The 21,158-nt window shown below is 45.9% G+C and overlaps 1 protein-coding gene across 1 annotated transcript in view; it reads left to right on the top strand.

The window, feature by feature from the left end:
* NPSR1 (neuropeptide S receptor 1) overlaps positions 1 to 21,158 on the top strand; it is a 106,608-nt gene that overhangs the window by 77,700 nt on the left and 7,750 nt on the right. The window contains exon 6 of the mRNA XM_054019045.1: positions 18,616 to 18,692. Within this exon, the coding sequence (XP_053875020.1) occupies positions 18,616 to 18,692 (77 nt within the window). The remainder of the gene's footprint in view (positions 1 to 18,615; positions 18,693 to 21,158) is intronic.

Raw genomic sequence — 21,158 nt, 5'->3', positions numbered from 1 at the left:
CTTTCTCCATTAGCAGTCCTTTGAAGCCACCCCCTCTACAGAGATGAACATATACTTGTTCAAACTGGATTCCCCAGGGACCAACAGACAGAGAAAGGTTTTTTGGATAAATAGCCTGGTTTTAAACTGGATCAGGGCCTTCTTCCTTATCCAGAAAATGGACAGGACTTCTATTCCCTGGAGAGCCCCAATCCTTAGGGTAGGGTTGGAAGGACTGGACCTGCTGAAGTCTCAAGATTGTGTGCTTGTTGTGAGCCGAAGCTGTGATGCACTTATAACATTAAGGAAACCCCTTGTGTGATGATTTGAAGGACTGCTCCTGCCAGAATCTACATTAGGGTTGGGGTGAACTCTTGTAAGCTTATTAACATTCATGTATTGTTTTTTGTATGTTTTCTCTCTAGTGATTTTTACCTTAAGAAAAAAATAGGCTTGCACAGAAAGGGCTGTGTGGTAGCTTATAATATAGCAATTATGCTGTTGTCTGTCTCTGAAGAGGTAGAAAACAGGTGTGCTTGGGCAGCCTGTCTGTGCTGAGAACAACACAGTGAAGGCAGGGAACTATGCAGCCAGGCAATACCCTAGTCAGACAGGAGAGAGGACAGAGCAGGTTTCCACCCAGGAGAGGTAACAGCTTAGAAGCTGGAAGCCTGAGTGGATGCCCTGGGTGGGCCACTGAGGGGGAAAATACAGGTGCAGTCACTCTGAACTGTAACAAAATGTACTTTGTTTTATCCTGGCATTTTCTAATGAGAAGCTACCTTTGTACATAGGCTCACTCCTGTATGGTGCAAAGAACCTCTTAGGAGAATTTGAGCACCCTTAACTCCCCATCAATCCAATGCTCATTGACATTAAGAAATGAATTGCAATAAAAGTGCTTCACTTGCAGAGCAACCAGCCAAGCCAGAAAATACAAACAGCACCTAGGACCAGATAGACGTTAGCCTTCCTTCCACCATGAATTTATACTTATTGTATTACAGTTGCAGGGACAGGTGGCCATGAGGGTGCTGGCTTTCAATGTTCCCCAGGGGTGCTCAACCCCTGCTCATCCCAGGCCCCGCCCACATTCCACCCCTTCTCCCAAATCCCACCCTCATCCCACTCCCTCCCCTCCTCCACTCCACTCCCAGCTCTGCCCCACCCCTTCCCCCAAGGTCCCACCCCTTCCCTGCCTCTTCCTGCCCCCTCCCCTGAGCATGCCCCATCCCCATTCCTCCCAGCGCCTCCTGCATGCCACAGAACAGCTGATCCACAGGAGGTGCTGGGAGGGAGGGGGGAGCTTGGCTGCCAGTGGGTGCTTAGCATCTGCTAATTTTTTTCTGTGGGTGCTCCAGCCCTGGAGCACATTGTATGCCTACAGTAATCAGAGCCTAATTTTCTGTTGTTCTGAATTTTGTAGTAGTAATTTACATTGTGCAAGGTGGGGTTGTACAATGCAGAGTGGTAGCATTTTATACTCTTTACACGGGGTAAATGAGTGCACATGTTGCAGGGTAACAGACATTCACGACTCAGGTGTTCTCATAGCGGGAGATGAAGGATCTCAGTACCCCATAGGATTAGGCCCATAGCATGGAGGGCAGGGGGGAAGAAAGAAAGAGGGAGCAGGTTCACGAATGAGAGTTAGGCATATTCGCTCTGTCTGCATTTCAAAACCTTATACTCAGATCACAGGTGGGAATGTGCTTACATGTATATTTCATAAATGCCTTTCCTTTTGTTGAATAATTTTTATGCAAAACATTATCCTTGGTATACTCTAGGGAAGCGCTTCTCAAAGCTGGTCCGACGCTTGTTCAGGGAAAGCCCCTGGCAGGCCGGGCCGGTTTGTTTACCTGCTGCAGCCGCAGGTTCCGCTGATCGCGGCTCCAGGCCAATGGGAGTGGTGGGAAGTGGCAGCCAGCACATCCCTCAGCCCATGCCACTTCCCGCAGCCCCCATTGGCCTGGAGCGGCGAACCGCAGCAGTGGGAGCCGTGATCGGCTGAACCCACTGTGGATGCGGCAGGTAAACAAACCATCCCGGACTGCCAGGGGCTTTCCCTACACAAGCGGAGGATCGACTTTGAGAAGCACTGCCCTAGGGTGACCAGCTGTCCGGTTTTTGACTGGAACACCTGTTCGAAAACAGACCCTGGCAGCTCCGGGCAGTACTGCTGCCCAGAACATTAAAAGTCCAGTTGGCGGTACTGCGGGTCTAAGGCAGGCTAGCCCCTACCTGTCCTGGCACTGCGTTGTGCCCCGGAAGTGGCTAGCAGGTCCGGCTCTTAGGTGGGGGGGGGAGGGGTGGCCAAGGGGCAGTGAGACAAAACCAGAAAAGTGGAAATATTAATTGTAGTTTTATTCTTGTTCATAAGAAAATCCAGTCTGTAAAAAATAAATAAAATCACATCTTCAAGAGACACTAAAGTACGTTGAAGGAAAAGGCAGCAAAGGAAAAAAAGGGGACAATGGGTGAAAAGAAAGTGACCAGAATCAACATGGCCTTCCATTTTAAAAAGGTGCTGCGTAACATTTGTCCCTTAGATTTTGAAAGAAAAAAGGGCCTAATCCTGAAATGGACATTGGTATAACTGGACCAACTACATCAATTGAAACAAATTTACAGACGGTATTTGGAATGGCATTGAGCTGATTGTTTTTGTTGAAGACACAGCTATAGAATTAAGCAATGGAGCTAGGTGATTAGTTCTTGTCCAAACATAGACAAGTGTGTGTGTGTGTAAGGGAGGGCTCCATGTTAGCTCACAATGATTGTGGTTTCAAGTGGTTACACTCCTTGAATGACATTAGCCTTCCGCTCTGTAGGTGAATATCATGGTCTCTTAGCCTGCAGAGAACTCACATATGCCTACCCATTCAGTAAAAATTCTTAAAGGTTCTGGCTCAGGCCAGAGGTTGCAATATGGAAAACATCAGAACTCCAAAAACTTCAACTTCCTACTTCTTTTTGGAGAAGGATACTGCCAGGGCAATGTAGAATCTAATACAGAAATCTTCCAGGAGATTCCAGCACTGCAACATCTCAGACAAGGGGATACACACACACTATTTCTCCTTTACTGCTTTCACTATTTTTAGATCCATCAGATGAATATACATTTTTCTCCCTTATCTATCCCTCTTAATGTATCACTATCTTTGCTATTACAATTATATTTTAACTTTCTAACTGCATTATTTAGCTTATAATTTTGGTGGATACAGTTTGTATGGAAGATGCTATTGCAGTATTTTGATATGAAATCACTGAACAGAAGAAAATGTGCTACATGAATACAACCTTAGATACTTGTGTGGCCCCTTTCACCATAGTGCCCGAGCACCTCAAAATCTTTCTCTATCCTCACAAAAGTGCTGTGAGATAGGGAAGTTCTATTTCCCCTGTTTTACAGAGGGGGGGAATTGAGGCACAGAAGCTAAGTAACTTCTCCAAGGTCACACAGGAAGCCTGTGGCAGAGCAGTGACTTGAACCTCTGTCTCCCAAGTCCTAGGGTAGGCCAATCTTACTTTTACACACACTCTCTCTTTTCATTATTACCTACCCCTGCAATACCATAAGTATAAACTCATGGCAGAAGGAAGGCCAATTCACATCAGGTTCTAGGTGCTGCGAATGGGGCTCTTTATTTTCTTATTTGGTTGGTTGCTTTGCAACCAACAACAACAAAAAAGTACTTTTATTGCCATTTCTAGATGTCGATGACATTTTCCTGTACGATGGAGAGAGATTAATACAAACACTGTTACAGAGGATTAGAGTCAGGATACAATGATAAGATCAGTAGCAATATAAGGGTGAGCAAATGCCATGCACCATAAAAATATTTCTTATTTTTTAAAATGTTTCAGTTCAGTACTTCAGAGAACAGTGTATTTTGCAACCTCCAGCCGCAAAAGCTTTGTGTGTGGTGCTCATCACTATGGTATCAAGCCACCCTTAGCTATTGTATTATTTCTTGGAAGCCCAGGAGTTTAAAAAGCTAATCCATCTATACTAACTGCAATGTATAAACTCGGATATCCAAAATTGCTATTGTCCATTGGGAAATAACCCTTTCTGCTATTATTAGCAATTTACCCATCTAGTTGGAAGAGGAGGAGAGGAAAAGTGTTTCTCTGGGTGGAGGTGGCCAACAAAAGTTTGATTTGATAAATTATTACCTCCCTGTTATGAAGATTCCTTCCATTCCACAACCTTCCACTCCACAGAGATGTCTCAACAGGGGAAATGTTTGCACTGCAGCACGTTACCGTGCTCGTTCAAACATGCTTCCGTGTGATCTGAGCAGCCCTGGAGATTGGACTCATCCCACATTTCTGGTTTCCTAATGTGGATCTTCCAGGAAGATTTATGCCCTTTCTGATCTGAAGATCCTGAAGTCAGCTATGGTCAATGTGGTGCTCAAGAATCAGCTAAAAATTTGAGTGGTGGGGGCACCTGCTATGTTCCAGGCTGTCTCACACAATATACAATAGGAACTACCAACGCTGCACAGTATTGTAGGTGTGATCCTATTTCATGGGGACACACCCCACTCCTCCTAAAAAAAAAAAAAAAAAAAAAAAATCAGTGGCAAAACTCTCATTGAATATGATGGGGCTGGCCCTCAGTTCCACTAAGGCCCCTTTAATGCTTTATTGGTGGCATAGACGAGGCCTAAATGGGGCCTCAAAACACACCCATGTGGAGTTGCCAGAGCAAGCTTATGCCAGCCCACAACATACAGGGCCTTTCATTTATGAAGAGTGGAATGAAGGAGAAGTCTGGGGCAGGGAGGAGGTGTGGTCAGAGCTCAACGTGCTCCAGCCTCTGCTATTCATTGATTGTTAGGGCTCATGGGGGTTATGTGATGCAGATCATAGATTAGAGCAGTGTCAAGGCTGCTCTGACACCAGGAATTGCAGTGGCTCCAAAGACACCTGTATCCAGGGAACTCAAAAATACTTAAAGGGGCCACCTTTGTTCCCCTCTTCCATGCCAGTGCTAATCATCTGGATGTACTAACTGATGATTGGGACCAATGGGTGCAGGATCAGGACCTAGTTAAAAGGCTTTAAGTGCCTATGTGAGCCATATTGATGGATTTATGAAGCCAAGGCAGTTGGAGATTTGCACTTAAAAATTCTGAAATAACTATAACTGTGCATAAAGCTTATATTTCCCATGTATGTAAGCATTAGGCTAATGCTTTTAGATGCATATTACATTTGATCACAAAGAAGGCACTATCTCAAAAGGAGGAGGGAGAGAGGAATTTGTATTAGATCTGTAATATTCCTATATTACAGTAATTACAAAAATGAGAGCCATAATGCAGTAAACTGAACAGGGCTTTTCTTTTGTCACACAGAAAAACTGTCTTTAAATCAAGATGCCATTTAAAATCCCACACACCTCTGTTTCTGTCAAATCCCCCCACCCCCATCTCCTTCAATTTTACTTGAAACAAATACCCCCCACCAAACACACAAGCACAGTGTCACAGAAGAAAGGAATATATCTAAACAGGAAGTCAGACAACTTACTGCACTTTACTTAGAAAGATTTGTTGTAAAAAAAAACAAACCATGAAAATAGGGAGAGAACATTAGAACATTTCTTTAATAAACTTTTGTACACCTGCTTCATCTACTCTTCAAATCAACTCTTGTTTCAACATTGCAGATACATTTGAAACATGTTTGAAGGCACCGTCAGGTGCAACTCATTCTAAGTTAGCTCTGTCTGAATCTCTATAAAGACTGTTTGCTCTACAGAAGTGTACTGATTAGAATGATATTACATTGTCTGGGATGACACATCGATTGTGTAACCAAGGGATAAGCTTTTAAGTCTTCAGACACAAAACGTAACTCACTATAAATATGCAAGTTTGACCTAACCGTTTTCTTGTCATAGTCCAGTTACCATACATGTCTTTCAGGTTTCTCTCATACTGCAGCTGATTTACAGCACCTGCTATTGTAATGAGCTGGGTGAAACCTTATTATGTGTTGAATTAGAATCTCGTTCAAACTGATGCACGAATAAGACCTTCATTTAAGATAAGTAAAGACAGAGAATTGATTGTATCTAAAACAAGGCCTAATAAATCTGCCCAGAAACTAGAACCATGTGGTCAAAGGGTTCCACTGGCTACTGTGAGAAGGGTGGGGAGGGGAAAGGAGAGAACACAGAAACTGAACAGACAAGAACAGGGGGGTGGGGGCGCAGAGGCAAGAAAGCCGAGCAGTACCTGTGAGCACAGTGTGTACCCTGGAGAAAGCTGGAGAGTGAGCTTACAGGTCTGTTGGCCAACAAGGCTTCGGCTGTAAACTAAGAAATCACTCCTTTTTGTTCTGAGTTTGGAGAAACAGGACTTTGGTATTTTCTTTGGTGCAATCTTGTTTACAAGGAAATCGTAGAATTCATCAATGTCTACTTCCACTGGAACATCAGCCAGGGCACTGAAATTTAAGGCAATGGCAACATGACCAACTCTTGCAATTGTATCACAAGTCTCACAATAGTTAGTGTTCTCGATAACGGCCCAGCCCCTGAAGGGAACCTAAGCTTTTGTTAAAACAAAGTACATTTCTCGCCCTCCTGGTTGCAGAGAGGAGCCCCCAAAATGTAACCTGAGGGTACCCTAAAGGCTCAGAAACCAAAATGTAAACAATACGAATAAAAATATATTGATATTACTTAAGAGCTCATTTTTGGGCCTGGATTCATCACTTTTGCACAGTTGGGGATGGCAATACTGCAAAGGTCCAGAGTGACCTAAATCTAGGAAGATCTGTTCCTACAATTATCTCCTCAGAACCTCAGTCTCAGCAACCAATTAATATATTATTTTACTTTCCTCCCCTTCTATAAATTTATTTAAAGAACCACCTCCCAGTTAGGCAACACTTAATACAGTTATAATCTAATATGATCTATAATCTAAAAATCCAGTATACCTTGAGTTACAAGGTGCGCGTTTAGGGTTTGAACAGACCTGAACACAAAGGAAAAATTTAACCTACACAACAAAAGGTGTTTTTTTTTTTTGCTTCAAAACCATAATATTTTCAACACAAAATGATAAATCAGCCCAGGATTGTTTAAAACATTCACAAGGCTTAGTGAATCTTTCAGCAAAGTGGGCTGAATTGGGAGCTTGCAATACACCATGAAAATCAGTTTCTCGTGCATTTTGGTGTGAATGTTTTACTCAGCTCCACTAAGCATGAGCCAGAACTAGTTCAAATATAAAAAGAAGTAATCGGAGCCTCTTCCCAAAGCACATGATGAATTCTGTGTGGGTTATATGTACTCTTCATTACAAAAGCTCCTCCTAAGTTATTGCTTTTTGTCAGGTGAGAATCAGAAATGCCAGAATATGACAAAACAGACCATTTTCCACAGTGGCCCTGTTCCTTCAGTCATTATTCAGACTGAATTCCCAACTATTCTGGAGGTGGAATTTCCAACCTGTCTGAAACCAAGATGACTAGGAGTATCAGAAAACTGCAGTAGTGACATGTCCAGTCTCATTTTGGGTCCATTGCTACAGAGTGCCATCATCTGTGATTGAAGTCACTTGGGCAGATTCTGAGAAATGCTGAATACTGCAATTTCAATAGGAGTCAAAGGTGCCGATTACCTCTTGGGAATCGCCTGCTATGCACACCCGTTAAAGACGGGCCAATTTCTGTGGAATGGTAGCCACTGGAGTCAGTGAAAGGAGCCAGAGATAAAGTTTCTTGCTTGCAATACTCTTGTGTCAGAGCTTCACTATAGTTAATAGCTCACATTTGAGATCTTTAGAACTTTGTGCCTCCAGAAATTCAGAATCTGTGAAAGGTTTATGTTCGGTTTAGTAGTTTATTTAACTCACAAATTGTCCTTTCCTGTACTTTAATCTGTTAAATATATGAGTAGTATTAATAACCCCTAGTCACTGAACAAAATCTGCAAGATGCAGGGGGGGCGGGGGAGGGAGAGGAAGAATTAGAGTTCCAGTGGAACTATCAGACTGCAGCAAGGGAAAAAATAAGCAGAGAAAAAGTAAGTAATCAATATTTTAAAAAGAAAATGGAGTTTAAAAACAAGATGCTGGAGTGAAATAGAGGCTAGGTAAGACAAAAGGCTAGTGAGAAATCAATGAACAGGAATAAAAATATCAAAGCCAGTTTATTGATTTGATTGAGTAGTTTCTGCTTCTGAGTCCATCTAAGAACCTAGTTTTTTTACAAGTAATGTCAGCCTGACAGTTCACTTAAATAATTGTAGGTATAATAGGTGTGTGAGAGCAAATTAGTCAATGATTTACAAACACTGAGTCATCGTCAACAATTAGGAGGCATAATACAGCCATGCATCTGCATGGTGTTACTCATAGCAGAGAAAAAGCAACAATAGACAAACTTAGATGATAATTGTAAGCAATTTTACAGAAAATGAATTTAAGACTGTTTATCAACAACATACTGGTGATGTGAGCCTATAAATATTGAGCCTGGATGAGCTTCTACCAAAGTATATTTATCAAATGAAAAATACAACAGTTTTATTTTTTTTTTAAACTAAGTAGATTTAATTTTCACTAATGTTTTCCTGTCAGATTCTGAGGATCATCAACACCTGTATGTATTGTAACAAACAGACATTTTATAGCAAAGAAAAGTGATCTGACTCTCCTTCCAGAGCAGCAGTTTGCAGGGCGTCCCTCTGGAGTCCCTCAGCAAATCTCAAAAATGTAGGGTTACCATATTTCAGCAAGCAAAAAGAGGACAGGAGGAGTCCCACCCTAGCCCCGCCCCTGCCCCTCCCACTTCCCGCCCCCCTCAGAACTGCCAACCGTCCCCCCGTTCCTTGTCCCCTGACTGCCCCCTCCTGAGACCCTCCCCCCATCCTAACTGGCCACCTGGGACCCTACTCCCTACCTGTACCCTGATTGCCCCAACCCCTATCCACACCCCCACCACCAGACAGACCCCTGGGACTCCCACGCCCCATCCAACTACTCTTGACTGCCCCCTCCAAAATCTCCCTGCCCCTCTGCCCCCTGGCCCCCTTACCCTGCCGCTCAGAACATGGTGTTGGGCTCTGTGCGGAGCCAGACACGTGGCTGCGCTCCCCAGTGCAACACACAACCTGGTCCCACCCCACCCAGTGCTGCCGGAGCGGGGCGCTGGGCTGCAGGGGAGGAGGAGCTGCTGCTGAGGCCCGATGCAAATGGCCCGGCAGGCCGGCCGGCTCAGAATGCGGGGGGGGTGGGGGAAGGAGGAGCTCTACAGCTGCTCCGGAGTCCAGCCCGGCAAGCTGCGGGGGAAGGGCTCTGGCTGCCAGAGCCCCATGCGAGCGGCTGACTTTCCTGCAGCCCTCCCAGCCGTGCCTCGCTCTGCATGGGGGGGGGGGAAATCCCGGGCATTTTTAGTGATTTACAAATTCCCCACCGGATGCTATTTTTAACCCAAAAAGGAGGACATGTCCGGGTAAATCCGGACGAATGGTAACCCTAAAAAATGAAACAGGCCTCAGTTTGTAATCCATCTTGGGTTCTCCGGCTGGCTACCATCACATCCTTCCCACAGAGTAAGCACCCCCAAACCACCTCTCTCCTAAGTCCCTTTCACTCAATTGCATTGGGCTCCTTTCTTTTAACTCCTTCCTGAGGCTGCCACACCCTCCAGGTGTAACAAGTTGGGGTTAGAGTTCAGGCAAAATCTTGGTCCCAGTGAAATCTATGAAGTCAATGGGAGTTTTTTTCCCAAAGAGGCCAGGATTTCACACATAGTTCCTGTCACCACCCTAGTGGTTATGAAAAGGGCTTGTCAGAAATATTAAATCTATATCAAGAGATGTGTAGAGAAAATCTTGTCTGTTGCTAAATGAGTTCTGTTGAGACTACAAGGCTGTGCGCCCATCTACAAAGTCTGTTTATATCTTGACCATGACCGCGGATACAAAGAGATGGTAAACAAGGTTGAGAGATGGCTGGAATTGTGCCCAGTGCATAAAGATGGCTGTGTTTTTGTACTACATTTCCCATCTGTGTCTTATTTTCTTTGTCTGCCATCTCAGTCTCTCACAAATGGGAACTGTTTCCTATTCTTTGGGACTGTCTTTTCTGTTTGCTCTTCCTTCTTAAGAAAGAAGTGAGGACTGAGCCTTAAATACATTCTCATTTTGCCATGGCTTTGAACACCTAAGCAGAAGCTTTCGGTTAACTTAAACTGAAAATAAACAACAAAAACCAATACTTCAGCTGATAACACGTGGAACTTTTTGAAAAGTACAAAACTTTACAATTATTTATAATTCCATGACTTTGCAGCTGAACAATAAACAAACACCAGTGGAACTGAACAGCTAACTGTACTTCTAATTTGTATGACAATAGCACTTAGAGCCTAACTGAGATCATGGTGCCACTGTCCTCCACAAAGCAGCCATCAGGAAGCAGTCACGGAGTGATGTGCTTCTCCTGGGAACCCAAACTTAGCAGCATTACAGCACATCTAGGCTCTGTCAATCATGGCAGCCAATATCCCCAAATCATTTCCCAATACAGCCTGCTGTATGAGTCTAGAAAATAAACAATAAATAGAAGCATCAAAAATAAAATCACTTATGGTATAGCTATATTTGAACAAGCTACCTGCAATGAACTGTGTTCCTGATTTTTGAATATCAAGATAAAAAGAAATAGAAATAGTAGTAACATTATGTATGGTACATCAAGTAGCTCAAGGCCTTCAGTGACATTGTTTGAAGCCACTACCTTTCAGTTGTTTTCCCTTCTCTGATTTTTTGCAGTGTTCTCTCATTTATTTCAACATCAGTGAGATACACAGGGGAGAATCCGGGGGTGCATTAGAGAGCACAACTGAATAATGGTAGCCATGAAATTCAGTGTACTAATTGGATGTTGTAAGCATCAGATCTTGTATACCTAGATGCAACTACATATTCAAATCCTGGAAGGGTTCATTCATTCTTTCATTCTGAATACTGTAGATAGAATAGCATGCAATTTATTTTGGGCTGAAATCTTAAAGACTCAGATTTATCTTTTCTGCATTAAAATAAGATATCCACATCTTCAGTCTGCACTAGATATAAACACAGGTCTTCATACTTCTCTCCCACAATGGAAATTAGCTCTGGCCAAATAGTATCCCCTGAATTAAATACAGTGCAGAGGGACATATCCTAAATGAGATTACAGAAGAGTGTTTTAGATTCTGGGATCCAGGTATTCTGACTTTTAGACTGAATACCTAATTCAGAATACCCTTCTCCAAACACAGAGCCAAAATAATTGGTTCGGCATGTTTCAGAATATGTACACAAGAATGCTCTGGAAGCTGCTGAGATGTAATGCACTGGGACGTACTTGATGACCTACAGGGTCATCATTTTCTGTAAAATGGGTGAGGCTAGGAGTCAAACTAGACTATGTAGGATGTCCTCAGTGGCAAGGGTTCACCAGCAGCAGACTTGCACCTTGCCCATGCTTAGACAGAAAGTACCAGTACACTGTGGTGCTCTGCCATGGGATGGAAGGATGTTCTTTATGCTATACATGGGACTAGTTAACCCCCACTACACCAGCTGCACAGCTGTTTTCCAGTGAAGGCAGGATTTGATCCTATATGTTTTATTACTTTTTGTAGACGTCTGAAAAATCTCTGACAAGATAATGAGGACAAACCACTGCTCTTATGAAGAGTGCCATTTTTCCTGCCCCACTAATGTGCTACCACCACCCTCTGTCCCAGAGGTGGCTGTATTTAAAATGTTTTTGTATGTATATTGTTTTTGAAACTATGGGATCTTTCATCACGTAAAGTGATACTTAAATGTAGATTGTTACTATTTGTTATTTTGTTGATTATCTCAAATCCTCAAGAGCTTATATAAACCCTTAAACAAGCTGAACTCTGGTTGCGTTCAAATGTGGACTGAGGGGAAACAAAATCAGGAACTTTAGGATATGGCTTTTAGCACCATTTTGGTACCAGAAAACTTTGGATGAAATGGGATAAAACAGTCAAGGAAGAGCCTAGAAGGGAAAAAAGCTAACAATAATAAAACCAAACCATTTCAATTAAGTACTGTTTACGTATCATCTGATAGCAATGAATGCACCAAGAATGAATCAAGGCCTATGTGAATATGTTAGAAAGGGCAAGAATTAATTAAAGGTAAGAATGAGAAACACAGAGTATATAAGAGAATGAATTATTAAAGATAACACCACAATCAAAGGTTAGAGACTAAATTGCACATGAGGTAGATATTGTTCTGGCCCATAAAGAGAAAAAGAGGTCAGGTAAATAAAATACAAACAGGATCTGTACAAGCTGGCAAGATAATTTATTTTCTGAAGAGGTAGGTTTTGTTAGAAAATAAAATGAATGAATTATTTGCCTCAGAGTAATGAAAGGAGAAATGTCAATGACAAAAAATAGATTTTTCAAAGGTTGCAAAGAGATGTGAAGGAAATCTCACCCATGCCAAAGCAGATGATCCAGTCATTGAAAACCTCTGAAGATCAAAAGGAAAATTCTAAGGTCAGCCAGGAGTTAGCCAAATGTTTGAATGAATGGAGCAAAGAGAGCAGGCTGGAATCTTTAGCTGAATTTGCAGATGCTTCTGGTTCAGATGCTGAAATTCAATTTTCACAAATATTGTGCATGGAAACCAGATGACTAATTTCTACAGAAATGAACCCAAAAGGGATGCAAGCACAGCCATTGCAAATCTCAAAATGAGAATATCTACAGAAAAGCCTCTTGCATTGTTCTCCGAGCTCTACCTGAAAGTGAGTTCAAATTAAGATGACTTATAAAAGAAATGGTTATTTATTGTTAATGAAGTCGTATGATAGAAAGATAGGAGTGAAAGACACTTCTTGATCTCTATATAGCTACTAAAAACAGTCCCAAGTTTAAGCCTAGTTCACTGTGGAGTTGTTAGATCCAGGACCGGCTCCAGGCACCAGTCCACCAAGCTTGTGCTTGGGGCAGCACCTGGAGGGGGGCGGTGCGGAGCCCCGGCCGCCGGGGAGAGCGGAGCCCCAGCTCCCGGGGAGAGCGGAGCCCCGGCCAGGCTCGCCGCCCTCCCCCCGGCGCTCCGGCTGGTCCAGGAGAGCGGAGCCCCGGCCAGGCTCGCTGCCCTCCTCCTGGCGCTCTGGCCCCCGGGGAGAGCGGAGCCCCGGCCGGGCTCGCTGCCCCCCTCCTGGCGTTCTGGCCCCCGGGGAGAGCGGAGCCCCGGCCGGGCTCGCTGCCCCCCTCCTGGCGTTCTGGCCCCCGGGGAGAGCGGAGCCCCGGCCGGGCTCGCCGCCCTCCTCCTGGCGTTCTGGCCCCCGGGGAGAGCAGAGCCCGGGCCAGCTCGCTGCCCTCCCCCCGGTGCTCCGGCCGGTCTGGGAGAGCGGAGCCCCGGCTGGGCTTGCCGCCCTCCTCCTGGCGCTCTGGCCCCCAGGGAGAGTGGAGCCGCGGCGGGCTTGCCGCCCTCCCCCCAGCGCTGCGGGAGAGCGGAGCCCCGGCCGGGCTCGCCACCCTCCTCCCAGCGCTCCGGCCAGTTGGAGAGAGTGGCCCGCGGCCGGGCTCGGTGCCCTCCCCTGCCGCACTGGGGGGGGGGAGGGGGCGAGGCAGGAGGCTTTTTTGCCTTGGGCAGCAAAAAAGCCAGAGCCAGCCCTGGTTAGATCCAGATCCCATGCTGGGAGTTGTAGTCTTTGAGTTTAGAAAAACTAAGAGGAAACAGGAAGTATGTATGTGTGTCAGGGACTGAAGCTGCAACTGCTTCTGAAGCTGTATAATTGTTGTCTAATGGGTGCATGATCAGGTCCTAGAATGGAAACAACCATATACCTGCTTTTCTTCTCTCTCATATCCTTCCAACTGAGACTTATCCCAGGAAGATGCAGTTACAGGCAGGGGTCAGAACCACCATGTTGCGTGATGGACACTTGACAAAATTACTGGACTTAGTGATGGACATTGGCGGGGGGAGGGAGAGGGCTCCGGGCTGAGGCAGCGGGTTGGGTTGTGGGAGTGGGTATGGGCTCTGGGCTGGGGGTGTGTGTTCCAGAGTGGGGACAGAAATGAGGGGTTCAGGGTGCAGGAGGGGACTTCGGGCTGGAGCAGTGGGTTGGGATTCAGGGGTCAGGGTGTGAGGGCTACGGTGCAGGTTCTGGTGTGGGGCCAGAGATGAGGGATTTGGGGTGCAGGAGAGGGTTCCAGGCTGGGGCTGAAGGTTTCAGAGTGCAGGAGGGGATTCCAGGCTGGAATCGAGGATTTGGAGGACAGAAGGGGGATCAGGGCTGGGGCAGAGGGTTGGGGCACGGGTGAGGGTGTGGGCAGCACTTACCTCAAGCAGCTCCCGGAAGCAGGGGCATGTCCTCCCTCTGGCTCCTATGAGGAGGCATGGCCAGGCGGCTCTGCGTGCTGCCCTGCCCACAGGCGCTGCCCATGCAGCTTCCATTAGCCATGGTTCCCGGCCAATGGGCTGGGAGCTGTGGAGTCAGCGCTCGGGGAGGAGGGGACGGAGGCAACGTGCAGATTACAGAGCCGCTTTGCTGCGCCTCCGCCAGCAACAGCAGGGATGGGGAGTTGCTTGCAGGGAGGCTCATCTCAGGCGGCTCCCCATCCCTGCTGTTGCTGGCGGAGGTGCAGCCAGACAGCTCTTCAGGCATGCTACATCCATCTGTAGGCACCACCCTAGGCAGCTCCCATTGGCCGCAGTTCTCGGCCAATGGGCTGGGAGCAGCTAAGTCAGCACTCGGGGAGGAAAGGGGGACGGAGACAGCATGCACAGCTGCCTGGCTGCACGCACAGCTGCCTGGCTGCACCTCTGCCAGCAACAACAGGGATGGGGAGCAACTTTGCGGGGAGCCGCCCGTGAGTACCCCCCACGGACCTCAAAATTTTTTACCGTGGACACTTGTGTCCATGTACAGACCCGTTGCTGACCCCTGGCCAGGTCCAATTTCTTCAACTAAAAGAAGCGCAGAGGGGATGTTTCATCTTATATTTTACCACTTTAATTATTCAGTTCCTCACACATCCTCTCAGGCCCCTTTAAATGGGTAAAAACTAGAGCAACATAAAAGAGCCCTGAAAGATGGAGGAGGATTCCTCCAGAGCAGCCACTGTTAAAGCCTGCCAGAAGGATGTCTCCTGAGGACCTTCTGGCAACCCCTTGTGTGTGCGCATAGGGGCGGATACCAGGGAACAATGAGGGGATAAGAGAGGCATGCAAGGGTGGGACCCCAACACACAGTATTTCAGAGCTTCTGAGCAGCACTGGAGCCCAGAGGGTAGCCTGGGGAGGCTGCTATTACCTAGATATGTCTCCAGTGCTGTCTAAGTTACACCGAGGTCCTCTCTGATGGTTGGCGCAGCCCATGATTGGGAGGGTGCAGAGTTGGTTTAAAGCCATAGACTGCAACTTTGTGCTGCTCTCAGAGGTGCAGCACAGGATCTCACTTGTACACAGAATGGGGCAAGTGTTCTGGAAAAATATTTTATTCACAAAGAATTCACTGTTGTTTGACCTTAAACTCTCCATGAATTGTCTGCTGGCAGCAGCCACCTTTAGCTAAGTGATGAGAGTACTCAACTGGGAGGTAGGAGACCAGGATTCAATGCCCTCCTCTGCCTGAGATGGAGCAGGGATTAGAACTTGGTTCTTCCCCCATTGTAGGAGAGTGCCCTATTCACTGATCTATGGGTATTTGGGGGGCAGAACCGGCTCAGCCTCTCCTGTTGAAGCAGTTCCATATTTTATAAACAGTCAATGGAATAGGGGGACTGGAATCTGGATCTCCCACATCCTAAGTGAGTGTGCTAACCCCACCAGGGTAGAGTCATTCTCAAACTCCTTCCTAGCCCAAAGACTATGAATGACTATGAATTGCCATTATGAAAACAGATAAGCAGACTTCAAAGTAGATCTCTCCAATTATCTTGGTTTGTTGTCTAATCAGTTGAAAGTGACAGAGGAGGAGGAAGACCTGAGTGTATTGGTTGATCACAGGATGACTTTGGGCCATCAATATGATGGGGCCATGAAAAAGGTTAATGCAGTCCCAGGATGCATTAGGCGAGGTATTTCCAGTAAAGACAGGGAAATGTTAGTACCATTATACAAGGCACTAGTGAGACCTCATCTGGAATACTGTGTGCAATCCTGGTCTCCCATGTTTAAGAAAGATGAATTCAAACTGGAACAGGTGCAGAGAAGGGATCCTAGGATGATCCGAGGAATGGAAAACCTACCTTACGAGAGGAGGCTCAAAGAGGTTGGCTTGTTTAGCCTAACCAAACAAAGGCTAAGGGGAGACATGATTGCTGTCTATAAATACAGAGGGATAAATACCGGGGAGGGAGAGGAGTTATTTAAGTTAAGTGCCAATGTGAACACATGAATAAATGGATATGAACTGGCCATCAACAAGTTTAGGCTTGAAATTAGATGACTGTTTCTACCCATCAGAAGAGTGACATTCTGGAACAGACCTCCAAGGGGAAAGGGGAACCTAACTGGCTTCAAGACTGAGCTTGATGAGTTTATGGAGGGCATGGTCTGATGGGACTGCCTATGCATGTGGCCCATTGGCGAATGCCAGTAGCAAAAATCCCCAATGGCTGGAGACAGGATATTAGATCGGGAGGGCTCTGAGTTACTACAGAGAATTCTTTCCCAGGTATCTGTCTGGTGGGTCTTGCTCATATGCTCAGGGTCTGACTGATCGCCATATTTGGGGTCAAGAAGGAATCTTCCCCTGTGTCAGATTGGCAGAAACCCTGGGGGGTTTTCACCTTCCTCCACAGCTTGGGGCATGGGTCACTTTACTCATGGGGGAATTCTGCGCCACTGCTCATGCACAGAATTCATATCCCATGCAGATTTTTTTGCTTCCCCACAGAAAAATCATTTTGATGGAGAAGCAAAGGGAAGCCACAAGAGTAGTCATGTGACCCTCCCCAGCAGTATGTTTCGGGTGCCCAGGGCAGCTGGCAGAGTGGTAAATCACTGTGGGGCAGGGGATGAGACTGGGGAAGACCCAGCTGGTGGTTCCTACCCTGCACCGGGCTTAGCTGCTAGTCCTGGCTGGGCAAGACAGGACTTCCTCTCCCCCTGCACAGCATCCGGGGCTGGGTCAGACCCACCCCAGATTTTTCCCCAGGCTACAAGAAGCTCTGCACCCCCCCCACTTTCTGCACCCATTACTCCTCAGCTGCAGGAAGAAGTATCATTGTACAGGGAGCTGCTCCCCCATCCACCTAACTGCCATGCAGCCAGACCCCTCATATGCAAAGCCTCTTGCCGAGCCTCACCCCCTATACCCAGAAGCCCCCCTGCCAAGCCCCACTCCCCCTGCACCTGGAACACCGACAAGTCACCGGCACCCAGATCCCCATACCACACCAAGCCCCACTCCCCCAGCATCTGGACCTCCCCCCCCAACACTGAACCTCCCATACCCAGGCCCCCCTGCCGAGCTCTATCCCCCCTGCACCCAGAACCCCCCTTCCACTAAGCCCCAACCACTTTCATCTGGACCCCCCCGCAGAGTCCCATTACCGTTGCATGCAGAACCCCCCTAACAAGCCCCTGTGCATCCAGATCCCCCACTGAGCCATCCACACCCACACTACCCCACACAGAACCCTCTCAACCCACACCTGGCTCCCCGCCACACTTGGATCCTCCTGGGCTGAGCCTGCCTGCCCACACCTGGTGCACCTGGCATGGAGAGGCAGGGCCCTGGTATGTTTCTGGGGCAGGGGCAGGCCCAGTCCTTGCGCTGTGTCAGGGTTGGGTGTAACCTCACCATTGAGTCCATGTCCCGGGGGGAGCTGCAAAGTGATCTCCCATCTCTGTGCAGTCAGTAGCCTGTGCTCTCCAATGCCATGCTGGAGTCTCCACATTTATTTGACAAATAAAATTTACAGACTTTTGAGATATGTGCAGACCTTTTAATTTTTTGATGCAGAATTTTTAATTTTGGGCACAGAATTCCCTCAGGAGTAGTCACTTGCAGGTTTAAACTAGTGTAAACTGAAGTCTTTAAACCATGACTTGAGGATTTCAGTAACTCAGCCAGAGGTTATGGGTCTATTTCAGGAGTGGGTAGGGAAGGTTCTGTGGCCTGCAATGTGCAGGAGGTCAGACTAGATAATCATGATGGTCCCTTCTGGCCTTAAAGTCTATGAGAATTCATAGGCAAAGTGACATTTTTGTAGTGAGTCCTTCCCTAAACACGAGACAATGAACAAGACACTGGCCAGGAACTCAGGAGAAGTGGGATCTATCCTCAGTTCCACCACTGATCTGCTCTGTGACCTTGGGCAAATCACTTCAACTTTGTGCCTTGGTTCTCCTCCCTGACCCCCCCCCATTTATAAAATGGGGATACTGATACTTACCTCTCTTGTAAAGCACTTTGAGATCTCCTGATAATAAGAGCTAAGTATCAAATTTGGATCCTACAATTAGCTCCAAACAACCAGAGCTCTCTGTAGGTGCAGAGGTCATTGCAGGACCCCAGGGCCTTAGTTAAGTTCACTGCACCTCATAGTCTCAAAGATTATTTTATTTTCCTCTTCTCTCCCCATCTGTAGCGTCATTTACTTCATTGTGATTCGAACCATATGGATGAAGAGTAAACCTCATGCTGCGATTATTTCCAACTGTACTGGTGAGTCTAGACTTTAGAGATGGGCCAAAGCCATAAAATTCTGATGTGGATCTTCTAACTTTTGATCCCCTTAAGTTTGAGAGTATCTGAACTCAGTCTTGGTATTATCCCAATGTCTAATTATTATTATTGAAGGAATTATTTTCTTTTAATGGCTGTTTGCACAAATAGGTTAGAAATGAGTTGTGAACAATTTCCTCTTTCCTTGGACAGAGAGCCCATTTTCACAGAGGATAGATGATGAGAAAAAAGTGAGATCCCTTATTCCCTCTAAAGTTTCCATGCCTAGAACCAACCCTTTTTTACAATACTTTTTGCTACATTTTGATATGCCTTTGCATTTCTGGATTCCAGTCAGCATCAGAAATACCCAAATGCAAAAGTCACAGAGACATGTTCTCCTGGGGTTTCTATCCCTATTCTGTAGGCCAAAGAGACTCAGACTGTTCTGATCTGATTTGGAAAAGTGAGAGTTTTGGGGAAGCTATTTGCTCTGAACCCAAACTACCAGCCATTGGATGTTTCCTACTCACTAGCTGTCACCATCTTACTCATTCCCCTACTCACAACAGTACATGCTATGAAATAATCAATTAACCCTGAAGCTTAAGTGGAACCACAGTACTGAGATAGGAAGGAGAGCTATGATTTAATAAAACCAAAAATGTGTAGTCAGTGACACCACCTGAATTGCAGTTCCAATTACACATAGGCCATTGCTGTTTCTGGAGATTTACCTTCAACTCATATTTCAAATTGTTTGTAATTATATTTTATTACTAATTGTAACATAATCTTAATGCCTGGATGGGAGGGGGATTTTATTATTATACCACTCTGATGTGCACACTCTAGGTTACCAATAATAAAATTATGCATCCAAAATTTGCACACACCTTTTTAATGCTAGCAGATCCCACACTGACATGCATAAATCAGGTACATTCAGCTATGCAAACTTGAATATATAAATATACAGAAGTTTGCCCATTTATACAGGAGCAATGAACACTTATGGGTTAGAATCATGACATGATGATGCTTCCACAATCAACATTGCATCATAATTATCAAACCTACCAATCACAAAACTTGCAAAGGTGTCCCTCCCTTCAGCAAGTCTGAGCAGGGCTGGTTTAGATTTCCAGCTACCCCAAATTCATAATGTAACAAGGCTCAGGTAGCCTGGAAAGATAAATCCATCTTCTCATCTAAGAGGTATAGTCTCCTTTTTGGGCTAGTCCTTAACTCCCATTAACATTAATATGAGCTAGTTCAACTTCCAGATGGGATCTTTCACTGGCTACAAAGCCATCTTGATCCTTTTTACCAGTTACACCAATTATGTAGCCTCAAGAAGCTCTTGCTGTAAAATGTGCAGAAGACATTAATATACACAGTCTCCCATTACCAAAGAGATCATTAAAGTTTCACTTCTAAGCTGAGGCTCCACAAGACAAGAGGTCAGTTAATAAATATGATCCCAAAATGTGTTTATTATATTGAATGTAACTAATTTTACCTTAGAGTTGGCATGGACCAGGCTGTAGCTGGTCTGGGCTAGTAGTCAGAGCCGGAGTCAGGTGTAGTGGGCACAGCAGGCATCCAGGTTGGAGAATGAAGCCAAGGGTCTGCACTAGAGTCAACTGCCAATCACCACAGCCAGGGGTCAAGTCAGAGTCAGAACCAGGAATCAAAGCTGAAGGTCAGGGCGGAGTCTGGGTTAGACTAAATGCCAAAACCAACATTTAAGCCAGAGTCTGAGTCAGCAGTTGGAGGCCAGGATCAAAGCCAGGAATGGTAACTGGTGATTGGAGATGAGACATAAGGGCAGGAAATGGAGAAGAGATAACAACCAAGCATGGAGCAGGAGCACAGTGGGAACAGGACCAAAGGCAGGAGTGAGGCAGGAACAGAGCAAAAATCATGAACAAGGTTTGGTGCAGGAGAACAAGCAGGGTTGAATGCAGCTACAACAAGAAATCACCTTGTAGCTGAGAGAAACTTCCTGTCCCATCTTCTGGCCTAAATAGCGTGGTTGGACCAACCAGTGCAGCCGGGCAATCCACCAATCAAGGCTCCTATGGGCGGAGCCTTGGCTGAGGCTATAGTCGTACTAGCTTCTTATTCCAACCAGTTTCAGCAGACCCTGGGTGTAGGCCAGGATGTAGAAGCTGCCTGGGGGGCCTCAGGCTGGGTTCAAACCCTGTGACATTACAACAGTGACAAAAGAAAAATGGATAATCACAGAGAAATCATGTATATTATAGTAATCACTCTGGTGTCATTCAGTTATAGCTCTTGATTTTCCTCTCAGTTACCGTAGTGTGTTTTCCACAGAGTTGCACCTGATTTACACCACTGTAACTGAGACGAGAGTCAGGTTCATGGCTTCTAAATTCGAGGCACATTTCGTTTCTGAGAAGCTGTTCAAAAAAAGTCCTTTTTAATTATTATTAAATAAAC

Source organism: Malaclemys terrapin, chromosome 2 (genome assembly GCF_027887155.1).
Source record: "Malaclemys terrapin pileata isolate rMalTer1 chromosome 2, rMalTer1.hap1, whole genome shotgun sequence".
Taxonomy (NCBI): Eukaryota; Metazoa; Chordata; order Testudines; family Emydidae; genus Malaclemys; species Malaclemys terrapin.
The sequence above is the reverse complement of the archived record's forward strand: the minus strand, read 5'-3'. Positions and strand labels throughout refer to the sequence as shown.